At 39.1% G+C, this 26,432-nt stretch overlaps 1 protein-coding gene across 1 annotated transcript; it reads right to left on the bottom strand.

The window, feature by feature from the left end:
- Positions 1-8,643: 8,643 nt before the first annotated feature.
- LOC134601903 (extracellular calcium-sensing receptor-like) lies at positions 8,644-16,297 on the bottom strand. Its single transcript, XM_063446408.1, has 4 exons — positions 15,707-16,297; positions 14,153-14,380; positions 11,887-12,010; positions 8,644-9,548 (listed from the first exon to the last, which is right to left on the bottom strand). Exons 1-4 carry the CDS (start codon positions 16,295-16,297, stop codon positions 8,644-8,646), a joined length of 1,848 nt encoding a protein of 615 aa, XP_063302478.1.
- Positions 16,298-26,432: the final 10,135 nt, after the last annotated feature.

Genomic DNA, 26,432 nt, shown 5'->3' with positions numbered 1-26,432 from the left:
GGGACGGTAGTTAGAGGGGGTGGATGGGTCGAGGGATGTTTTTTTTAGTATAGGTACTACAGTGGCATGTTTAAGGTCAGCAGGGACGATGCCAGAAGAGAGCGAGCAGTTGAAGATGTGTGTTAGAGAAGGCACGAGACAAGTGGATAGACCACAAAATTACCAGGGTACTAAAAACTATTCGGTCACATCCCAAGATAGATATTATAGGGTTAATGGGGTAATCCTATAGTATGCTATAATTGCAACCAAGAAGGTCATGTTAGGAGATATTGTCCTAAATCTGAAGAAAAACCTTATCCAGTGAAAGGGAAAGAAAATTAAATTTTTCCAGACCATAATAATCTACAGAGAGAGGCAGCTGTAGAAATCTAGGCTACACCTTCAAACCCCCTAACATATCAAAACTATACGAAGAGTGTATACAGATGTTAAATGCCATTGAAAGGAAGGTTGAAGGAGTCACAATTCCACAAGTGAAATTTGCCTACCCCACCAATAAATAGATATGTGTAACCCCTAGTTATTATCAGATCTATCTTGCTAATATAACTCTGAGTGAAGATGGGCGACAATATATTTATGGAAGACTAGAGGGAAATATAACTATATAACTTGCTATATAACTATAATATAAGGAGCAGCTGTGTCTCTAACCAACAAAATCTTGCATTTAAAAATTTAAGCATATCAACAAAATCCCTTCTAAGTTTTAATGGAACACATGCACATGCAACTCTATCCACTGATAATGACATTGAGTTTGAAGGAGGAAAATCTATTGTGATTTATCGGTGCACCCCTCCTCCTACTGTACTATTATGGGAATGGATGTTATTAATGGAAAAAGTTGTATGTGGAATTATTGAAGTTGATTTTATGGCAAGCTCTAGGTGACAGCAAAACAGGCTGAGTGGTTAAAACTATTGATTGAAGATAGTTTAGTCATGATATAACTGTAAAACAGAGTGAATTGTCACCTTCTATACAACAAGATGATGAGATTGTAAAATATTGTGAATTAAAATACCCCACAGTGTATTCTAAGTCTAAAACAAGTTTGTGGGAGTATGAATTTTCAAGTTGTAATTATAGGTCCAGACCCCCTTGCTGTAAAACAATATACGATCCCAAATGAATCAGAAGAAGGTGTGAGTCAGGTGATAGAGGCATTGGTATCTCAAGGAGTGTTGAGAGTGGGTAATTCCAAATCTAATTCCCCCATTTGGACAATAATCAAGACCAATGGCACTTATAGTTTAATTGTGGACATGCGTGTGGTGAATAAGTCTACCCAACCAGCAGCTCATAAAGTGGCCTCCTCACCAGATATCATGGCACAAGTAGACGGAAATGCTAAGTACTTTTCTGTCCTGGATATAGCAAATGGGTTCTTTTCTATACCAGTACATCCAGATAGCCAGTATCGCTTTGTTTTTACCTTTAAAAATCATCAATACCTGTTCCAAGTGCTGCCACAGGGCTTCCACTCCTTGCCAGCTTACTTTCATAAAGCATTGGGTCAAGTATTGAAACAGTAAAAAGGGAAGAGCATGAACAGATACTGTGTGATATTTGTCAAGCACTGGCACATAATGGGTTAAAACTGAACACATTCAAAGTGCAGATCTTGAAAGAAAGAGTGGCTTTCCTATGAGTTAATATAGATCCAGAAGGTAAAACACCATGAACAGCAAGGGTTAACACGTTACAGCAATTGCCAAGGCCAATTTTTAGGCTTAGTAAATTTTAGCAGAGTTCATATATGATATGGCAGGGATAGCAAAACCCATGTGCAATATGCTAAAATATAAAAGATAAGCTAATTTGGACAGGGGAAGTTAAAGAGTTTAAATCCCTTAAAAGATGCTCTCACTCAAGCTAGCTGCTAGCTACTAGCTGTTCCAATTGAAACAGTACCATATATTGTTCAATGTCACACAGATGTCTCTTCAATAATAGCAGTTTTAATGCAAAGGTAACACAACTCTTTGCAAATACTGGGATATTTTTCTAAAATTATGTCTCCAGGGAAAGGGGAATGTTTTCCTGTGTAAAATAGCTCATGGCTGTATGTTGGGCTTTAGAAGCAACACAACACATTGTAGGATTTGGACAGATAATTTTACAAACCCCCCAAATATCTAAAACTGTTAAAAATTGTTCTGATTTAGAAGTACATAGCCAGAGCATAGCTCATTGGATATTGAAGTTACAAGGTTATGTTATTATGTTATTATTTATATAGCGCCAACAAATTCCGCAGCGCTTTACAGTGGATGGACGAATAAACATGTAGTTGTAACCAGACAAGTTGGACACACAGGAACAGAAGCAGGGGCGGGCTGGGCTGGGGGGCAGGGAGGCAATTGCCCCCCAGGCCGCCCGAACTTATTTTAGGACCGGCCGCGGTGGGCCGGCCCTTTAAATGCTGCAGCCGCCGAGCGCTCTGTAAAGAGCGCTCAGGCGGCTGCAGCTGCTTTTCCCTCCCTCCCCTCCCCTGTAGGTGGCCGAGCTGCACTCCAGTCCGCGGTCCCGGCCGGAGTGATGGGAAGTTGCACACTGAGTGTGCACTTCCTGTCAGTCCGGCCGGGTACAGGAAACAGAAACTCCTGTTCCGCGCGGACCGGCCGGACCGGCCGGACTGACAGGAAGGTGCACACTGTAGAACAGGAGGGGAAAGATCCCATTAGAATATACAAAGATGATGATCACAAAGTCTTATTTGGGGCTTCATTTAGTATATACACATATTCATTGAACAGGATTGGAATATACAGGAATATACAGTAGGAATACAACAAGATTTCCATTATTGGTTAAAACAAGACACCACTTTCTTTAGACCCATGATTACACAAAGAAAACGTGAATGATATAATACACAATTGGTGGTTTAGGTGTACAAGTAAGCATGATAAATGGAGTAAATATAGAATCATTAGCAGCTAGAATGAGTACACTAGCGGCTGTAGGTAGTAAATCACAGGATGCTCCATTGCTATTATTAAGATACAAATGCAAACAGTTGTCAACAATTATAGAACAGATATATCCATTATTAATAATCTCATTAACAAAAAGTATATCAGTGTAGGAATAGATTGCAACTGATACCTCGTTAACCTTAGGATGTATAGCTTTAACAAATTTACATCAATACTAATGCAAACATATTCTTGCAAACTCTTTTTAACCATCAATGGCCTTATGAAGTCCCTCTTGAAGTGCCTACATTATTTTTTTTACTAGAGAGCTCTCTGGCAAACACAATGGTTAGGATGTCTGGAAGACACAACAGAAAATTGTGCTTTTGCTATTTTTCTCCCTACTAAATGAGTTAATTACAACAGATTTAAGTATATTGATTAGGGTAAGATAGTGAATTCTAAATGGATAACAAGCAAAATGATAAAATCCTAGTGGGAGTAAAGACTGTAGGGTACATGCTTAATATAGAAAATTGTTTGTTAAACGATGGTGATTATGTCTTCCCCTATGGTGTTAATGTTCTAGAAGAGGTAGTATGGAGCTGGGAGAATAATGGCACTTGTCAAATTAAGTTAAATAAAATACCAATTAAACTTGTATGGACATACGATAAAGGATAATGTTGGCATCAAATTAAAGGAAACACAGAAATATACAAGAAAAATTGTTCTGAGACAGTAAGCTTAGCACCGGGTACTTATTGCACAAAGAGACCTGCTTTGTCAGTAACCACCAAGGAGATAAGGGGTAAATATTATGATATAATACAACCCATACTAAAAAGGACTGATTTTATTATGACGTATGATCAACATACTTTATACAATGTAAGCATTGGTTATGAAGCTGATTTCTAGACACATGCAATTCATTTCAGTCCAAATTTAAATTCAGAAAATTTTTGGCAATTCGGATGCTTCCGAATGTCCGAATTGCCGAAGTGTTGAATTGACGAATTTTGGAAGTGCCAAACCGAACCAAATGGCCCAAGTCCTGAATTGCCGAAGTCCCGAATTTCTGAAGTTCCGAACCAAACTGCCAAAGTGCCAAGTTTCGGAAGTGCTGAAGTCTTTCGGATTTCTGAAAAGTGGCAAAACAGGAGAGGGAGGTAAAATTAAGGAAATGATGACAGGAATCTTACCCTACTCCTAACCCAAGGGTTAGGGTAAGGGGTAGGGGTAGGGTTAGGGGTGGGGGTAGAGTTAGGGTTAGGGGTTGGGTTAGGGGTAGGGGTAGGGTTAGGGATAGAGATACCCCTAACCCTACCTCTATAGGAATATTTCTTCATTTCTCACACTGTTTTTTAGATTTTATTGACTTTTATGTTTCATATAGAAATATTTCATGGGAAGTAAATGCCCTGTGTGGGTGCACTTAATATGAAAGAGGTAATTTTAATTTAACAGACATATAGCTGAAATTCTAGGCTTTGTTTTCCTTTTGTATTGGTCGGAACTTGTTTCAGTCCTTAAGGGGTAAAGAATATTTATGCACACAAGCATTCAGTGAAAGCTAAAATAATGTAAACACATAGATACTATTAAAAAAAAAAAAAATTATAGACAAAAATAAATGTGGCTACGTTTCATTGTTTGACGTGGATCCAGTCTGTTTTCTAAACAGTATGATCAAATTTGCCAGAGAAAAGTCCATTTCAAGTGTCACCAAGTGTGGGTTCACTGTATCCAAACGGTCATTGTTTTTAGACCAATATGTTGTCGGGATTTGCTTTTCTTTATAGACTCTATTCATCTCGATCCACAACTAGTGTATCACAATAATGTAAGTCTGCATTTTTGTAAATTATTTCTGGCTGTGTGAATTAATAATTTTTTTTTTTTTTGAATTCTTTATTTTTGCGTGCCAGGGTTAACAGAAAAGCATACATCGCCACAACAGCGGTGATAGACAATATAAAGACAGGTGTTACATCGTTTTGTTATGGTTAGCGAGGAACTTGCACATTTTTATAATTTGATACGGAACACTTATAAAAGGTATAGCACCCATGTGCGTCGCCCGGTTGGAACAGACATTTTAACAGTAGCTGGGGGGGAGCTTCATAATTTCAACAATAGCAAAGAAAACCGGCATTATCAGTAAAGCGAGCGACACATGTTGGGTGTACTGTAATAAAATATGGTCTGCTACACAGGGGTAGCTAAAAAGAGGTGAGCGTCGGGAAACAGGCCATGTAGTGTTATCCCCCATAGAGGGTTAGTGACACCATAGGGTGTTTGCGAGTTGCTTAAGTTTTCTTGGGGGAGGGGTGAATTAATATTTTAAAGACATATTGCACTATTTTGTTTCTTGTGGGTTCTTTTTTTACATGCTATGCTAGTCTGATAACGTACAAAAAAATTGAGTGATGGTCAATGGAGTGAGAATCAAAAATTGAATGAGAATTCCACCCAAATCAAAAATATACGATCTTCTTATGTTATTCTTAATTTTTTTTTTCAGTTCAAGATCCAAAACCAGACTATATTCTAGCCTGGGAAAAAGATTTGGGTCGGCAATGGGACCTGGAATAATGCCTTACATTCATATTATTTCTCAAAGGGATCACACATTGTTCCAACAATATAGAAAATCACTACAAAATTATGTACCACCTGCACATGGCCGCTTCAAGACTCCATACAATTAACAAAAATATTCAGATAGATGTTGGAGGGGTTGTGAAGCCCTTGGTATGCTTTCACATATATGGTGGCACTGTGTAAAATTGCAGCCATTCTGGCAGGGAATATATTCACTTATTAAAATGATAGATCCATCAATTGTAACATTCTCTTCAGAGGTGGGTTTATTCAAAAATATCTCTAAGATATCAAGTAAATTAGATAGAATCATGGAAAGGCCGCATTCCTATTGCGGCCACGTCCATCGTACCTTGTTATTGGAAGTCTACTACTTTACCATCAATTAAGGAAGCACTGATTTTAGTGCTCGATAACAAAAGGTATGAACTGGCATTGCAGCAACCCTCACCACAAAAGGCCAATTTGCAGTTTCATTGTGGCACTTGGGAAAGTGATATATGTAAAGAGTTTCTCCTGTAGACAATTTCCCACGCCCTTCTACATATTGACATACAATATATTTAGACATAAAATTGGTTATATTAATATCTGTATTATATTTTGACAGGAACAAATACACAATTTTATTATTATGCATTTGGATAGTACCCTTCCTCTTTAATTTTTACTTCTCTATGATTTTGATTTTTTCACCTTCTTCATATTTCCACTCATATTTGTATTGTTAAATGTTACTTTCTTTATGTACCAAGTTAATGTGAAATATGTTTTTCAAAATACTGTTGTAATGGAATTATAATGATCGGTACTTTGACCCAAGGCTCAAGCTACTAAGCTGACCGGAGGTCCAGTCTGTCTTTACTTTCATGTTATGCTTTTAAACTTTTAGTCTAGTTTCGACTGTTTGACAAATAAGCACAAGTAAGCATAAAATAATGACTTGTGACATTCTGTGGTTTCTGAGGAGACAATTGCAGCTTCCCCCATTAACCCCCCTTCTCATGTCCTAACGCGTGTGTGTGTATGTATGTATGTATGTATGTATGTGTGTGTATATATATATATATATATATATTCATTGAAATATGCTTAGTCCTGTCACCCATCCGATTTTTGGCGCGCAAGTCACAAAGCGGTCTTACAAAGTTGTATATAATCTGTAAGCTTACACAATAAAATAGGGAAGTAATCTTTGAATCAAAAACTGTCTGGTCTGATTACTTTCTCCGAGTAGCTCGTAATAAAAGTGTCAATTTAATTTCCACCTGAACATATCTCACTGCTCAATAAAAATAGTCTGGAAATGAAAACAAAACAAAAAAAAAGAATTAAATGATACCCAACAGAATGCCATGCTATCTTTCTCACACTGTAAGAGAGTGGTACAGTATAACCTTCTACATTGTTTGATTCTTTTATTCTGGTTAATACAAGATAATAGATGTGTAACGGATCGCCTGGCACCCCGACTTGGTACCTCCGTTAATGGATGCTCCTAGTGCTTCCTGAGGACTCCAAGCACTCTGGCAGACACCATAATCACCGAATCCGAGAAACCTTTAAATTCTCCCAAGCGTATGAATGCTGTAGACCATTGAATAGGAACCATACGAATAGGCTTGTACTCCTAGCAGTCAACTGGAACAGCATACAATAAATCCTTCCCCCAATAATGAGACGACACATCACTTTGAGGGTAAAACAGGAACTCTGGACTGGCTCATCCAGCCTGGCTTTTATTACAATGATACACATACAGGCCCCACCCAGGGGGAGGCATAAAATAACCAATCACATACATGGTTCAGCCCACACATCCCCTCCCCTCAGATAACATTAAACCCAATTATCCGGTACACTTTTCCAGCCAAGTTCTGGATGTACCCCAAAAACAGGGGGTACACCTTTAAATCCAGCGTCGCTGGATAGCCCTTATTCAGGGGGACAACATATCCAAAATTCAAGTCATTCGGATGAACAGTTCGGGAGATATGAGGTTCCAAAGATTTGACCGACCGCATGGGTAAAGTATCCGAAAACAGTTCCATGCATTTTGGCCCTGCGGTCGGTCACAAACAAGGGAATGAAAACAGACGAATTGCCTGTGTTATAGAGCCTGGAGAGGGTTTGAATGAATTCCCTTGTTTGTGGGGTTCTTTCTACCGAACGGCGGGTCATTCGGTAGTTTCTATACGAATTTCTGGAAGTATGGAGGTCTCAGCGGTGTTTGCCTAGTCAAGTGTCCGATTTTAGTTCCAGACACTCGACGGCAAAACACCGCTGTTCGGTAGTTTAAGATGGCCGCCGCCACGTGTTTGTTTCCCGAATGGCGGCCACCCAGAGGACAAAGAATACATTACACTGATTGCCAATTACCCATTTGCAACATTGTTGCAAACTGTAATTGGAGGCACACTTATTCCTGGGTGGTCTGGTTGTTCGGTAGTTTCACTCAATATAATGAATGGAGTGATTCTACCGAACAATCAGGTGAATGCTGCATACATATCCCAGGTTAAACTCAACACATAAATACATATGTAATATTAAAGGCAGTATACTGGAATATGCTCCACAGTCTTAAAGGGACAGTAGTCCCAAAAGTCCCAATATATCCATTGCTGATTTTAAAGGGCCAGTAGCAGCAATATAAAATACAATATGCCCCAAATAACCCAGGGGCCATAGTCAGCAGGTAGGAGGCTAGCAAACAGGCTTCTCCAGGGCCCAGTGGCGAGGTTGGTTTCGCCACAAGATGTTAACATGGCTGTGCAATCTTAATTATATTAATTGTTTCTACTTTTTCTGTTAGACTATGTCATAGCTTTCCATGAGAGAAACACTACCACAGTCATCCATTGTCATGTCCTTGTTAACTCCATCCCAAACATATATATATAAATGTGGTTATTTTGCAAGCTATATTTCTACTGGCTTGCACAGCAGTTTCATATGTTTTTTTGTGAATTACTTTTCATAATTTTCTATTCATAAGGCAATGTCTACATATACCTATTAATGTGAGCTAGCATAGAGAATTATATTATTGTATAACTTTTTTCTAAAATAAAAAATTCAAAACTTCTTTTACATGTACTGCTTTATATCATCCTCTTCCTTTCCGCATGAGGTGGCCCTTGGAGTTCATGCTGGGTTTGAACAGTATAATAAAACATTTAGGGAAAAACATGCAGATCACCAATGCCCAACTTGAAGCCAGGATAGCAAACACTTCCATTGTTTGAGTGTACTTCCCTGTTGCACTGAGTGAGGCTGGAACATAAGATACCCAAACACTAAGGAAAGATAGCATGCTGAAAGTAATAAATTTGGCTTCATTGAAGCTGTCAGGAAGCCTCCTGGACAGAAAAGCAACAATGAAACATATGCTGGCTAAGAAACCTAGATATCCAAACATGGACCAAAAGGCAAAGGATGATCCCTCGTTACACTCAGCACTGATAATTCCTGGTCTTGTTTGAATGTTCTGCTCTGGGAAGGGAGGTTTGAGAGTTAACCAAGTGATAGACAAAATGATTTGTAGAAGGGAGCAGATGCAAATTATGATGTAGGAACCCCAAGGACTTGTCCAAATTTTCAGTGAACTGCCTGGTTTGGTGGCCATAAATGCAAAAACCACTATGATAGTTTTGGCCAGTATGCAAGAGATGCAGAATGCAAAGACCAAGCCAAAAGCAGGCTGACGAAGAAGACACTTCATAGGTTCAGGATAACCAATAAAAGCTAATGCACAGAGGAAGCATAGGGACAAAGATACCAGAAGAAGACAACTGATGAAATAATTGTTGGCTTTTACAATAGGAGTGGATTTATAACGTATAAATATCCTCAAAATGACCACAGGAACTAAAGATGACACAATGCAGGTAGCAGTCATTGATGATCCCAATTCATCTTCATAAGAGAGATACTCCACAGATTTTGGTAGACACAAGGATTTCTCTTGATTTGGCCACCTATCCCATGGACACTTGAAGCAGTCAGTAGAATCTGAAAATACAGAGATAATTGATCCATTAAAATGTACTTTATGTTTAAGATGCATGAATTTGACCTACTTAGTGCCAGTCTTTGAAGTTTGAGATGTCATAACTTTCACTGCAGAAAATGAATCCAAAGGTAGGGCACAGCTTACACAAAGGCTATGAAGTCAAATGGTATCAATGGAGTAATATGTATTAAATGTATTGAATAATATAGGGTTAACTAAAGGCTTGATGGTTCCATACCAGCAAAATATGTGTTATTAAACTATGAGTTATATGAATGGAAACCAGTTCTTTGTTTGGAATGCCATATAAAGAACTGGTTCTTTATTTTGGAATTCCATAGACAGTAAGCTGTATTAATACTTAGTCATCAATTTAATTTAGATGGATAAGCTGTTAAAATGATTTAATATTTATGGATACATTTTTAAAATATGTAATAATTTATAATATTAATTTATAATAATAATATTGAAAAGTGTGTGTGTGTATATATATATTTTTTATGTTGGGCCTGTGGAGCACAGGGAACAGGGCCTCTAGGACACAGGGGGACACAGGGGGTAGGGCCTCTGTAGTAAAGAGAGAAGGACCTCTGGAGCACAGGGATCAGGACCACTGAAACACATTGTCTCTGGAGCAAAGGGAGCAGGGTCTATAGAACATATGGTGTAGGGCGTCTGAAGTACAGGAAGCAGATTGCACAGGGACTCTGATAGTTTTCACAGTATAGCCGCTTGCTCTGAAACACTGAGGGTTTGCACAGGACAGCAGCAAGCTTTGGAACACTGAGGGTTCGCAGGAGCTCAAGTATCATATAACACAGTATCATTGAGTAAGGTCCCCAGAAAAGGAGGAAAGTAAGCAAGGGTTTCACTAGGCAGGAAACAAGGACCAGACCAGTAACAATGAACTGGCAAACAAAAAGGGACGCACCTGAATTAAAAAGTCAGGGCCGTCTGGTTATAGAGTCAGACCTCTTCCGTCTGGGTGCAGTAGTACCATAACAAGGTAGTGGTACTGACAAGTATTGCACCAGACTGGAGAGATCAGAAAATTAGGGGGGTAAATGAATCTTAGCAGCACTGAAATGTTTGCTTGTATTTTACCATCCCTATAAAGCATTGCGTTAGTAGAGCTTGAAGAAATACAGATGGAAGGAAAAACTTAAATCTAAAAAAATGTATATTGTTTTTAAAAAACAGAAATGGCTTTCTTTTAATATCCCATGTGTAAACATGTGACTCTTTATATAACCTGAGCCACTAAACTGCTTGACTAAATGATAGGTCTCAACTTTGGTAGTGTATTCACTGCCAACGCAGGATATACTGCACTGGTATCTGGTTAATTTAGGATATTCTATCCATCTAGTCCTCTGGCATTACTCTTATTAGTAATTTCTCTAAAGAAGAGAATGAATAGCAACAACCTGTGAGATCTCAAGGAAAAGACAAAACAAACTCTTCTTGGCAACTCAAAAGTACGCAGACAGTTTATTGTAGAAAAAACATCCAGCTTACATAGATCACAGGATTCAGTAAACCACATTGCACACATATTTTCACCAATGGAAATACAGACTGGCAAATAGAACATAGAGGAATATGGGTTACAAAGTGATTAATTATACTTGTTCTCTCCCCTTCCCCACTCCCCACACTCCTTCTCCCCTGTGCAAGTCCACCCTGAATACAAAAGATTATCTTGATGGCTAGGTAGATATCTGCACCAACTGTACCCCTTCAGAGCAATCTCTGATTGCATTAACACAGCCCTTTGCTGTAGTAGATAATGTAGACCTGCTGGCTCTCACAGCAGGTGGTCACTCAGGGTACAGATTTTAACTTGATTAACATACAAAATACATTTCACACCTGACTATATTTTATGCCTGCATAGAGAGCTGTTGTTCCTCCACCTCTCTTGGCACACACACTGCTCTGTGGTTAATACACACAATATTCAGGTACACACGATACAGAGATGCCTATAATCATTGCAAACAGTCACAAAATGGTGCAGCAAGCGTGAGGCTTGCACAAAACAAATCAGGGGGATCAAGCCATCCATCACAATACCTAACACAACATTTAGTGTGCATAACATTATATAAAACTGCAAAAATCTGTTATTTGTCTCTATTAAATTGTTGTCAAATGAACATTTTTAGAAGTTTATCATTTTCTTGATAAGGACAGATTTAAAAAATCTACACATACAAACATACACATGGGTATATTTTTCAAAGAGTCCTTATTTAGAAAATTGTATAGTTCTAAATATGTTAATTTGACAACCATTTAATGTACCACCTCTTAGTTAAATGTTTAACGTGCCTGTTTCATTTGAGATCTCGCCTGGTGGACACAGGATGCACTGAAAGCAACAGGCAGGTTCTCCTTTTCTGGATGCTTTCCGAAAACCAGGGGGACAGCTTCGACTGCAGACTGAAACAGGTACCTGAGGAGAAATTAAGATTAATGGTAGATTATTAAATGTAAAATAATGACAGAATCCTGTAACTGAATATATATTGCATGAGAATTCAAATCTCATTATACCCTTGTCATAACTAAGCTTGATGGGGCAATTAAAGCACATTTTGGTTCCTCAACTTTATTTTAGTAGTGATGGTTTATTCTGAAACATTTTAAACTAACAGAAAACAATTGCTTCAATGAATTCAGCAGCATTATGATCATCGACGATGGATACAGACAAGGCTCCTAATTTTTATTATTTATTTCTTTAACGTTTAATTAAAAAAAAAAGGCCACAATGGAAAAGGAACATGGCACATGACCACATGGAAAAAGAAAAACATTAAACAAGATCTGCAGTCAGCATTTCCTCTTTTATAAAAAAAAAGTCATGTGATCTTTCTAGTCATCTTCCTTACAGTATTGGGCAGGACTTAAACACTGAGCACATTGAAGTTATTCTTTGCTATATATCTTTCTGGAATGTAATGTTGCTGGATCTTTTAAAAAAAAAAAATACTCTTATTTTCTGAGAGATCTTTGATATATAATATATAAATTATATATATTATGTGTAAATATATGTTCTTAATACTTCTTCAATTAGAAGCCCCCCTATCCAAAGCAAAACAAAACAAAACAAAAATCTCACGCCAGTCTTAATTACATTTTTTTTACTTTTAACAAGTTATCATAATTTGCTGTAACTAAACATTAATATGTTCATTCCTGATTAGATCACTTTTATCAGCTGTGTATATGACAATTTCATGACATTATCAATTTAACATAGCTTTATTGTTATCCATGTACCGTATATACTCGAGTATAAGCCGAGTTTTTTAGCACATTTTTTGTGCTAAAAAACCCCAACTCGGCTTATACTCGAGTCAATAGTCTGTATTATGGCAATTTGCATTGTCATAATACAGACTGGGGCTGTGGGGGCTGTAAGAGAGTTTACTTACCTCTCCTGCAGCTCCTGTCAGCTCTCTCCTCCTCCGCGCCGTCCGTGCAGCTCCCTCTGTCAGCTCCCAGTGTAAGTCTCGCGAGAGCCGCGGCTCTCGCGAGACTTACACTGGGAGCTGACCGAGGTGCTGCACGGACGGCGCGGAGGAGGAGAGAGCTGACAGGAGCTGCAGGAGAGGTAAGTAAACTCTCTTACAGCCCCCACAGCCCCCCACTGAACTGCCAATGCTGGACCACCAGGGAAGGAGAGCCCCCCTCCCTGCCATGTATCAAGCAGGGAGGGGGGACGAAAAAAAAAATTAGTAATAATAAAAAAAGAAATTAAATAATAATACAAAAATAATAAAAAATTAAATTAAATAAATAAAAATAATAAATAATAAAAAAAAATATTAAAATAATAATAAAAAACAAAATTGCCCATCCCCCACCAAGGCTCTGCAACACACACACACGCTCACACACTGCACTCATACGCTCACACGCTGCACTCATACGCTCACACGCTGCACTCATACGCTCACGCTGCACTCATACGCTCACGCTGCACTCATACGCTCACACGCTGCACTCATATGCTCACACGCTGCACTCATACGCTCACACGCTGCACTCATACGCTCACACGCTGCACTCATACGCTCACACGCTGCACTCATACTCTCACACGCTGCACTCATACGCTCACACGCTGCACTCATACGCTCACACGCTGCACTCATACGCTCACACGCTGCACTCATACACACACGCTGCACTCATACACACACGCTGCACTCATACACACACGCTGCACTCATACACACACGCTGCACTCATACACTCACACTGCATTCATACACACACACACTGCATTCATTATACACACACTGTAAATAAATATTCAATTAATATATTTTTTTTAGGATCTAATTTTATTTAGAAATTTACCAGTAGCTGCTGCATTTCTCACCCTAGTCTTATACTCGAGTCAATACGTTTTCCCAGTTTTTTTGGGTAAAATTAGGGGCCTCGGCTTATATTCGGGTCGGCTTATACTCGAGTATATACGGTATATTGTTTGGGATTACTTCAAAAGCAATGATAACCTTTAATAAGAATGAAAAACAAAACTATGCAACATCTTCCATCATAACCTTTTATATTGTCACACCTTTTGGTCTTTGGTAGGCCACCATATGCCACTTTTGTTGATGCTGAAGACATGAACATGAGATTCTGTTGTGTCATAACTTCCCACCTTGACATGTCGTATAGTGCCTTCTGGAGTCATCTGCCAATTCACAATGTCATAGACGGCTGGTGGATCTCCGTTCACATCGAAGTAAAGCTTCCTCCCACTATTCATATTTACCCTTACTTTCTTGGTATAGTGTAAGAGCTGAGAGGCAGGAAAAGTGCATGTATATTTTATGGAAGAAAAATCACATTGTTTAAGGACAAGCTCTAATTAACAATACAACCTCTGGAAAACCATATTTGAGAAGTTTGGATATAAAGTGGATCAAGTGTGTACAGGTTCTATGGAATGTGTATAAATAAAGATTTACAAAAAAATAAAATATAGTGGATCAAGTCACAGTAAGGTCTAGCGGGATACTACTTGAGAAAATCAGAGGAAACATCAAGCAGGACAACACTGAACAGAAGTCCATGGAAATACTTTCATGAATTGGAAAAAGGACTGAGATCATGATTTCTAGGGCATTATTAGTGTAAGCCCAAGCAAAGTGTTGCTTGAAATTAGCATGAAAGGGAAAAAATGTTTTTATTAGGAATTCCACATAAAGCACTCATCCATGTAAAAACATACAACAGCAACTGATGGTTAAAATGTCAACAAAATTATATTTTATCACAATTAAATTAAAGAGTGAACTACACAACAAATCAATTTACCAGATCTGTGAGATCCTAACTAAAGTTCAGACAACTGGACCCAATCAAGTAAGTAGAAAAATATATCCTATCGGACCAATGTGTAAAGTAAAAAAGACAAACAAACAGTGCACAGAGAGGGCACCTAGAGAGAGATACCAGTAAGAGACTTCCTCCATCTTAGCACATTAGCCTCTCTCACTTTTTGCCCACTGCCCCTGCCCCTGTACACTATTTGTCCTTTTTACTTTGCAGATGTAATAAAAGTATTTTTCTACCTGATCAACTCCGGATGTCTGTCCTTTGGTTAGGATTCAGCATTGCAGTTGCACATTATCTTCAGAGGTGAAGAACCCACCTCTTGGGACTCTTTGGGTAAGACATTTTTGAGTTTTCCCTCTAGAAGTTACTACTGTATAATTTACTCGGAACTTTACCTGTCTTTTTGAACATGTTTCTACTTATTGTACTTAACCAAAAGTGTGGCTGTCATCACAATGCTATACAACAAACTCAGAACTAAATTACACCTACTTTGCTGGAAGTATTTTTTATTTGTCTCCAATCATTTATTGAACACTGTTGGAGGAGTATCATGTAATGTTCAACACTATATACTCTTCCAATATAAAATAAATATACATTTTAAAAACCTCTGAATTTACATGCTAGCTCTGGGTCACAAATTTCACTAAATGTTCTAAAAAATAACAGGGTTGATCCTGTGTTAATGTTAGTGTTAATCCTTTTATGTATGCATTGCCAAAGCTATTGTATTCCTACATTTTAATGTGTTAGAACCAAATGTATTTTTATTATTTAAAATTACCTGCCAGGGTTTGAAACGTCTAATGTCTGCACAACTCCCATTTGAGAATGGACCTTCTCCATGTTTGCAGTTTTTTAGATCTTCCAAAGCATTGGCCACAACATAGACTGCAGAGTAGACACTGTATGTGCTTCTCAAACTAGACACATCATTATAGCTGTTGTGTATATTTTCTAGACTTTCTGCTCCTGTGCACTCTTGAATCAAAGTGTCATAAGACCTTGTTATGTTTGTATCAGGAAAGAAAATGCATCTAAAAGTAATTTCCCAAAATTGCTTTATCCAGTCTCTTCCCAAATAATCAGATGGATGGATCATGTTGAGGAACTCTCTAAGTCTGGGAATAGTTTGACTTTGAAAGGCTACACCTATTGTGCCAGAAAGAAGAGCTGAGAATTTTTCCAAATGAACGGCAGTTGATGTGGACCAAGCTTCACTAGCAACAAATATCTTGCTTGTAATATTCTGTCTCAATATTTCAACTAGAATTGGGACAAAATGGACATGATCAGAAAAGACCACCACAGCCACTGCTGTTGTGTCTTTCATCACTTTTGCTATGTGTTGGGTTTTGCTGTCTGGATCATTCATTGGAATGTTCTCAGTAAAGGCCACACATGCTCCAGCTCTGATTAGCACTTGCCTGACTAATTGAATTCCATGCTGACCATAATCATCCTCTGTTGCTAAAAGTCCAACCCATGTCCAACCAAAATGCAATACCAATTGAGCAAGCACTTGGGACTGGAAGTTATCACTGGGGACAGTTCGGAAGAAAGAGTTAAATTGTGTCCGGTCACTAAGAAGCTTGCTGGTTGATAAATAGCTAATCTGTTGGGAAAGAACCACGTGGTAAAGAATACTGTATCATACCAATATGTTATTTAGAAAATGTATATTCTCAATGTCAGAAATGACAATCAGTTTATTAATAGAGTGTACCTAACTTTTACAAATAGTTCACATTTATTATCTAACTATTGGGTATATATGGAGTTTTAAAAATTGTCTCATATTGCAGAGCATCATAGGAACATTAGTTCATCTAAAACTGTCAGAAGATAATAAAAAAAAACATTGGCATAGAATGGTAGATCCCCAGATGTTTTAGAGCTTCCATAAAGCTTTGTCATTTTAAAGTCATGCAAAGCATCCTGGGAGTTGTGGTTTTACAACATCTGGGGATCTGCATTTTGGGCACCCCTGGCCAAGAATGTATGTAAACAAAAAAAGCAGAAAGCTAAACATTTTAAAATTCATTGCTTAGGGCACAGACCTTTGAAACAAAATGTAATTTGAATAAAAGTTTCCATTTTCTAGAATGCTGCTGAAGTTATGAATTGTAACATCATAGATTCCAGCAACTCCCATTAGAATGACATGCACAACATTTACAGAGAGCTATTTATGGTTGTCTCATTGTATCCATGTAGTCACTTGTAAACAACTCAACACCACAGGCAGTATATTAATCTGAGTCTGCCATCCATGGCCGGCACCAATACATGCAAATGGGTTAGAGCAGGGGTTCTCAACCCAGTCCTCAAGTACCCCCTACCAGTCCAGGATTTAGGAATTACTCTGTTGTGTCTAAAGTTATTTTTTTCTTTTTATAAAAACACCTTAAACACAACTGGGTAATTCTTAAATTCTGGACTGTTAGGGTGAACCTGAGGACTGGGTTGCGAACCACTGGGCTAGAGGACCGATAAGATTGTGTCCACCAGCCCAAACACAAACTTGGCTAGAAAAAAACTTTGAATATTTTTCCTGCTGCTGATTCTGAAGGTTTTAGTTAGAGACATAGAAACATAGAATGTGACGGCAGATAAGAACCATTCGGCTCATCTAGTCTGCCCAGTTTTCTAAATACTTTCATTAGTCCCTGGCCTTATCTTATAGTTAGGATAGCCTTATGCCTATCCCACGCATGCTTAAACTCCTTTACTATGTTAACCTCTACCACTTCAGCTGGAAGGCTGTTCCATGCATCCACTACCCTCTCAGTAAAGTAATACTTCCTGATATTATTTTTAAACCTTTGTCCCTCTAATTTAAGACTATGTCCTCTTGTTGTGGTAGTTCTTCTTCTTTTAAATATAGTCTCCTCCTTTACTGTGTTGATTCCCTTTATGTATTTAAATGTTTCTATCATATCCCCCCTGTCTCGTCTTTCCTCCATGCTATACATGTTAAGATCCTTTAACCTTTCCTGGTAAGTTTTATCCTGCAATCCATGAACCAGTTTAGTAGCCCTTCTCTGAACTCTCTCTAAGGTATCAATATCCTTCTGAAGATACGGTCTCACCAGTGTTCTGTACAATAGCATGAGCACTTCCCTCTTTTTACTGCTAATACCTCTCCCTATACAACCCCCTATATAACTCCCTATATAGTTAGTAGAACAAAGCTGTTTATGTCCCACAACTCCTAAAATAGGGCAATGGCCTCCATGCCTCACTTGCCAGCTCTCCCTTGGATGGTAGAATAGGAAGGATACAATAATTACCAGAGCTTATTTTAAGACAAGATAACGATTTTTGCTTATGGCTAATATACAGCTATCTGAATTGTTTGGGGTTGTTTGGAATGGTAGTACAGGGATTATAAGAGAATACAGTGGAGACACAGTGACAGAATAAAGTGTGTTTGGCATAGTAGTACAGGGATTAAAACAGGATCCAGTGGAGACAAAGTAACAGAATGGGGTGTGTTTGGAATAGTAGCACAGGGGTTATAGCATCCTGGTGTTTATAATAGAGATATGGAATGTCTGGGAAAAATTAACTGAATGTCTGGAATGGACTGATTAAATATCTATGATAGACACACAAAATGTCTGGGATATACACACTGAATGCCCTAAAATAGCTAGATTAATGGATGGATGATTTCAGCCAAATCCTGCATCTACGTAGTATATCGTGCATTTTTAATCTCTTACCTGGGGATATCTATAGAGTCCCAGTATATGAGCTAGAAGAATTGATTGAGTGGAAGATGAGGGGCCAATTATGCTACTGAGCGGAGCATGTTGAAGGCATCGGAAATTTGGGGTGACTTTGTCATATCCTGTCAAAACCTGGAGTGCACCTTCTAAGTCCATACTCACTACATCACAAGAATCATACACCTGAAAACCCAGAGTAATATTGGGGAGTATTTTTTGATCTTCATTAATCTCTGCAATGGCAAATCTCAAGGTATGAAGACTCTGAAAGCTTTCAAAGAGGAAACTTGATCATGTAAAAAAAAAAAAAAAAATACTTTATGACCATGTTGTGCTCAACATTAATATTTTGATTTACAGACAAATATGTGAATTATTATACATTGTTTTTTAAAATGTATCTAACTTAATAAAACGGAGTAAAATCATATTGTACTGCATCAATCTGTAGCTATACATTTGTTTTATTAAACAGAATTATTTGATCACTAAAGATATAACTCATGTGAGCAATATCAAAGTAAGATTAATATTTTTCTCTTCCTTGGGTCAATTATAGTCCAATATCCGTCTGATATTTTTAGTCGGTTCTATTCTATTTAATGTAAACATGAGTGTATATGTGCATATTGTCAGCAATTAAAATTAAGTATTTGGAATTTTTAAAGAAGATATATTACCAAAATGAAGCTATGCAGTATATAACAGAATATGAATTAATTAAACATAAAAAGATGTGTTGACTAGCACCTAATTGAACATGATTCCCTGTCTATTAGCAAGTAAAGTGAAATTAACCTTTATTAGAGGGAAAAAACAGCATAGATGTTAAAATTTAAATTTACTTTCAAATCCCAAAACAAATACATAGCAGTTTCCTTTTGTTTCATAAGCCAATGTCTCATATTTTGTTAATATTAAACTTTTCATAAAAAATTGGGTGCACCATTCCACACAGCACTATACTTTCTGAACTATGACTTGAGTATTAGTTGTTTTGTTTTGGACAACATTTTGCCACTACCTTAAGAATGTAGAAGATCTTTTTGTTACATTCACTATAGGTCAACTTGCTTGTAAGTTTATATGGTTTTCTAATGAAAATTTCAGACTTTTACAGTTGACATTGCCTTTATCGAGGTGTCAGATATACCAGTCAAACATACAGACATTTTCGGGGGAGCCTGACTGCCGAGCTGGTCAGATGCACCTTGCATGAGCTCCTGGGACAGCCGCCTGAATATATCCGATTAAATACACCAAGTCTGGCTTAATCTTGACTAAAGTGCCTTTGTCACTTGTGTAAGCTCCTGCATATACGAACCAGTGATGGTTTGTCTGGTGTCCAGAGATTGCAGACCCTAAAAGGGTTGCAGCCTACTGTAAAAATGTGGGTCTAGTGAGGCGGCCTCTCCCAATCAGTGAAGTATTGCACCCTTGCATGGTTTGGTTGTCGTCCGTTTTCCCCTTTTTCTAAACTGGCGGGGGGTCATTCCGGTCCCCACTGGACTGACATAAGTACCTACAATACCTTCCAGAGACCGCACACGCTTGCTCTCTAAAAGAGACAAAATCACCAAGATGGCAGACAACCTCCATACTCCCAGTCAACACCTGACACCGATACAGCATTATACTGTGGCGAGTATGAATTGGAACATATGCCTTCAGGCCAACTTTGAAAAGCTGTGGCAAGAGCTCTGGCATTGGGTGAGCTGCTGTTCACACGAGTGTGTGAGCAGCAGCTCACCCAATACTTCGCCTGCTCCAACCTTGGAGCTAGCCCAAGAGTACAAACCTGGGCCACAGATAGCCAGAGAGAAACAAGGTCCTCACCACACTCGCACACAATGATGGGACGACTTCGTCCAGCTCAGCCTGCTCCACGTCACATCATGCTTAAACGTAAGATGAAGGGGAGACAGAGATGGGTGCCTCGCTATGGGAGGACCGGATCATGGCTGCACCGCATCTCACCTTTACTACGCGGCTCACAGTCTAGAAATACTCATAAAGAAGGTTCCTGGGTTCATGCCCCAGTCTTGCTGGGAACTTTGGCACTTACCCCCTTCCTCTGTGGTGAATCCTGTCGAATAGGCATTGGCTGACCTACTACATCAGACCTGGCGACAGTACCTTTATTTCTATGCTTATCCTTGTTTTCCTTATTACAATGTATGATGGCTCTCTGTTTTTATGAGCATCTAGTGGCCCCACTTTTATTTCCATCTTAAGCCTGCAGTATGTTCTAAGTATTTCCATTCATACTAATAGTGTACACTGCTTATTTTTGTTATTATAACATATGCTCATAGGCAGAGACCGTTTTACCATATTTAATATATGTTCACACTAACACCAATGCATAACCCAATCTAGAATTCTATGTTTTATGGACTAGCACCAGAGGGAATATGATTCAAGATTCATCTTGTTTTCTTTTCTTTTCCTTCCATAAAATGAGCAATATTCTGGATATGTCCTATAGTGTACCTGCATATACATGCAGGTACACATGCATATTTGTTATGGTCGCTTTGACTGTTTATATCTGCACAAAAAAAAAAAAACATATTGATATTTTCCCTTATAGATATTGGGCAAGTGCAAAAAAAAGAGTCCTTACTCAGTACATTTGATTTTGGGTGGTCTCTCATTAAACGAGACTTGCTCAATCATTCGGTCAACGTGCACAGGGATAAGGGCTCCTATCATTATATCTCCAAGCTGGGTCATCTCACTGACCTCTGAGACATCGAGTCTGCATTGCAGGTCTTCAAGGCAAAAAGCTGGAATAAGGTGGGACAGGATTATATGCCATAGGGCTCTGTATACACAGATCATCATGTTTGTGAAATTAGAATTCACAAATAGAATGGACATATGAAACGCAATGTGTTCAGCTTGATATTGATAAATCAATCCTTTAAATGAACAATCTGTTTCTCAAACAACAGTTCCATCTATGTATTTTTATTATTTTCCATCTTTGGCCACAATGAATACTCTGGAATCCACAATCAGATTTGGCTGCATGTTTTGTCAGCATATCCCACATTACTCCATTTTTTCTGTGTTCCAACAACAAATTGTCTGTGCCTTCATCTGATCTTGCCATTTGAAATTAAATTTGTCGGTTTGTCCTGTTGTCACCGTACAGGCCTACAAAGAGTGCACAGTTAACAAAGAGTTATATGCAGAGCAGAGTATTGTCATTGTGCATGAATGTTATGTATATCATTATAGAACCAAAGGAGATTGCAGGTTTATAAGTATTAGAAATTATCCAGCTGCCAAATTCAGTATACATTACATTGAAATACGGATTTTAGTGTCCTTGTATGTCTTGCTGCAGCTCCCTGTTTAGAGGGGAGGGTGGAAATAATATATAAAATAATATAAAGACTGTTGTAGAATGTGGTGTGTTTGGGGGGATAGTACATGAATCATATGTAGGCAAGTAGAGATATATTGATAGTATGGAAAGTGTTTGTATAATGGATGTACAGTGACAGTATAGGTCATGTTTGGAGCAGTACAGATAATATAACAGGATACAATGGAAGTACAGTGACAGTACTGGTGTTTTTGGAATAGTAGTACAGAGATTATAACAGTATACAGGGGAGATACAGTAACATAAGAGGGTGTATTTGGAGGGATAGAACAGGGATTATAACAGGATACAGGGGAGATACAGTGTCAGAATATTGTGTGTTTGGAGGGGAAGTACTGGGATTATAACAGGATACAGGGGAGATACAGTGACAGAATGGGGTGTGTTTGGAGGGGGAGTACTGGGATTATAACAGTATACAGTGGAGATACAGTGTCAGAATATTGTGTGTTTGGAGAGGTAGTACTGGGATTATAACAGGATACAGTGGAGATACAGTGACATAATATTGTGTGTTTGGAAGGGGAGTACTGGGATTATAACAGGATACAGGGGAGATACAGTGTCAGAATATTGTGTGTTTGGAGAGGTAGTACTGGGATTATAACAGGATACAGTGGAGATACAGTGACATAATATTGTGTGTTTGGAAGGGGAGTACTGGGATTATAACAGGATACAGGGGAGATACAGTGTCAGAATATTGTGTGTTTGGAAGGGGAGTACAGGGATTATAACAGGATACAGGGGAGATACAGTGTCAGAATATTGTGTGTTTGGAGAGGTAGTACTGGGATTATAACAGGATACAGTGGAGATACAGTGACATAATATTGTGTGTTTGGAAGGGGAGTACTGGGATTATAACAGGATACAGGGGAGATAAAGTGTCAGAATATTGTGTGTTTGGAAGGGGAGTACTGGGATTATAACAGGATACAGTGGAGATACAGTGACAGAATATTGTGTGTTTGGAGGGGGAGTACTGGGATTATAACAGTATACAGGGGAGATACAGTGACAGAATATTGTGTGTTTGGAGAGGTAGTACTGGGATTATAACACGATACAGTGGAGATACAGTGTCAGAATATTGTGTGTTTGGAAGGGGAGTACTGGGATTATAACAGGATACAGTGGAAATACAGTGACAGAATATTGTGTGTTTGGAAGGGGAGTACTGGGATTATAACAGGATACAGTGGAGATACAGTGTCAGAATATTGTGTGTTTGGAGAGGTAGTACTGGGATTATAACAGGATACAGTGGAGATACAGTGACAGAATATTGTGTGTTTGGAAGGGGAGTACTGGTATTATAACATGATACAGGGGAGATACAGTGACAGAATGTGGTGTGTTTGGAAGGGGAGCACTGGGATTATAACAGGATACAGGGGAGATACAGTGACAGAATATTGTGTGTTTGGAGGGGGAGTACTGGGATTATAACAGGATACAGGGGAGATACAGTGACAGAATATTGTGTGTTTGGAAGGGGAGTACTGGGATTATAACAAGATACAGTGGAGATACAGTGACAGAATATTGTGTGTTTGGAGGGGGAGTACTGGGATTATAACAGTATACAGGGGAGATACAGTGTCAGAATATTGTGTGTTTGGAAGGGGAGTACTGGGATTATAACAGTATACAGGGGAGATACAGTGACAGAATATTGTGTGTTTGGAAGGGGAGTACTGGGATTATAACAGGATACAGTGGGGATACAGTGACAGAATATTGTGTGTTTGGAGAGGTAGTACTGGGATTATAACAGGATACAGTGGAGATACAGTGACAGAATGTGGTGTGTTTGGAGGGGGAGCACTGGGATTATAACAGGATACAGTGGAGATACAGTGTCAGAATATTGTGTGTTTGGAAGGGGAGTACTGGGATTATAACAGGATACAGGGGAGATACAGTGACAGAATATTGTGTGTTTGGAGAGGTAGTACTGGGATTATAACACGATACAGTGGAGATACAGTGACAGAATGTGGTGTGTTGGGAAGGGGAGCACTGGGATTATAACAGGATACAGGGGAGATACAGTGACAGAATATTGTGTGTTTGGAGGGGGAGTACTGGGATTATAACACGATACAGTGGAGATACAGTGACAGAATGTGGTGTGTTTGGAGGGGGAGCACTGGGATTATAACAGGATACAGTGGAGATACAGTGTCAGAATATTGTGTGTTTGGAGGGGGAGCACTGGGATTATAACACGATACAGTGGAGATACAGTGACAGAATGTGGTGTGCTTGGAGGGGGAGCACTGGGATTATAACAGGATACAGTGGAGATACAGTGACAGAATGTGGTGTGTTTGGAGGGGGAGCACTGGGATTATAACAGGATACAGTGGAGATACAGTGTCAGAATATTGTGTGTTTGGAGAGGTAATACTGGGATTATAACAGGATACAGTGGAGATACAGTGACAGAATATTGTGTGTTTGGAAGGGGAGTACTGGGATTATAACATGATACAGGGGAGATACAGTGACAGAATGTGGTGTGTTTGGAACGGGAGCACTGGGATTATAACAGGATACAGGGGAGATACAGTGACAGAATGTGGTGTGTTTGGAAGGGGGAGCACTGGGATTATAACAGGATACAGTGGAGATACAGTGTCAGAATATTGTGTGTTTGGAGAGGTAGTACTGGGATTATAACAGGATACAGTGGAGATACAGTGACAGAATGTGGTGTGTTTGGAGGGGGAGCACTGGGATTATAACAGGATACAGGGGAGATACAGTGACAGAATATTGTGTGTTTGGAGGTGGAGTACTGGGATTATAACACAATACAGTGGAGATACAGTGTCAGAATATTGTGTGTTTGGAGAGGTAGTACTGGGATTATAACACGATACAGTGGAGATACAGTGACAGAATGTGGTGTGTTTGGAAGGGGAGCACTGGGATTATAACAGGATACAGGGGAGATACAGTGACAGAATATTGTGTGTTTGGAGGGGGAGTACTGGGATTATAACAGGATACAGTGGAGATACAGTAACAGAATAGGGTGTGTTTGGAGGGGGAGTACTGGGATTATAACAGGATACAGGGGAGATACAGTGACAGAATATTGTGTGTTTGGAGAGGTAGTACTGGGATTATAACACGATACAGTGGCGATACAGTGACAGAATGTGGTGTGTTTGGAGGGGGAGCACTGGGATTATAACACGATACAGTGGAGATACAGTGAAAGAATGTGGTGTGTTTGGAAGGGGAGCACTGGGATTATAACAGGATACAGGGGAGATACAGTAACAGAATATTGTGTGTTTGGAGGGGGAGTACTGGGATTATAACAGGATACAGTGGAGATACAGTGTCAGAATATTGTGTGTTTGGAGAGGTAGTACTGGGATTATAACACGATACAGTGGAGATACAGTGACAGAATGTGGTGTGTTTGGAAGGGGAGCACTGGGATTATAACAGGATACAGGGGAGATACAGTAACAGAATATTGTGTGTTTGGAGGGGGAGTACTGGGATTATAACACGATACAGTGGAGATACAGTGACAGAATGTGGTGTGTTTGGAAGGGGAGCACTGGGATTATAACAGGATACAGGGGAGATACAGTAACAGAATATTGTGTGTTTGGAGGGGGAGTACTGGGATTATAACACGATACAGTGGAGATACAGTGACAGAATGTGGTGTGTTTGGAAGGGGAGCACTGGGATTATAACAGGATACAGGGGAGATACAGTGTCAGCATATTGTGTGTTTGGAGGGGGAGCACTGGGATTATAACAGGATACAGTGGAGATACAGTGACAGAATATTGTGTGTTTGGAGGGGGAGTACTGGGATTATAACAGGATACAGTGGAGATACAGTAACAGAATAGGGTGTGTTTGGAGGGGGAGTACTGGGATTATAACAGGATACAGTGGAGATACAGTAACAGAATAGGGTGTGTTTGGAGGGGGAGTACTGGGATTATAACAGGATACAGGGGAGATACAGTGACAGAATATTGTTTGCTTGGAGGAGGAGCACTGGGATTATAACAGGATACAGGGGAGATACAGTGACAGAATATTGTGTGTTTGGAGATGTAGTACTGGAATTATAACACGATACAGTGGAGATACAGTGACAGAATGTGGTGTGTTTGGAGGGGGAGCACTGGGATTATAACAGGATACAGGGGAGATACAGTGACATAATGTGGTGTGTTTGGAAGGGGAGCACTGGGATTATAACACGATACAGTGGAGATACAGTGACAGAATATTGTGTGTTTGGAGGGATAGAACAGGGATTATAACAGGATACAGTGGAGATACAGTGACAGTGTGAATGACGGTGAAGGATTGTACAGTGATAATAAATA

This window comes from Pelobates fuscus, chromosome 3 (assembly GCF_036172605.1).
Source record: "Pelobates fuscus isolate aPelFus1 chromosome 3, aPelFus1.pri, whole genome shotgun sequence".
Taxonomy (NCBI): Eukaryota; Metazoa; Chordata; class Amphibia; order Anura; family Pelobatidae; genus Pelobates; species Pelobates fuscus.
Note: the sequence above shows the minus strand (reverse complement) of the source record. Positions and strands in the feature narration are given on the sequence as shown.

Bases quoted from the DNA above. Each gene is read 5' to 3' on its own strand.
- LOC134601903 (XM_063446408.1), bottom strand. From the start codon at position 16,297: ATGAATGATCCAGACAGCAAAACCCAACACATAGCAAAAGTGATGAAA. The intron at 14,381-15,706 runs GTAATTTTAAAT...CCTGCCTCTCAG, and splicing joins GACGTTTCAAACCCTGGCAG to CTCTTACACTATACCAAGAA. The intron at 12,011-14,152 runs GTGTGACAATAT...ATTTCTCCTCAG, and splicing joins GGCCTACCAAAGACCAAAAG to GTACCTGTTTCAGTCTGCAG.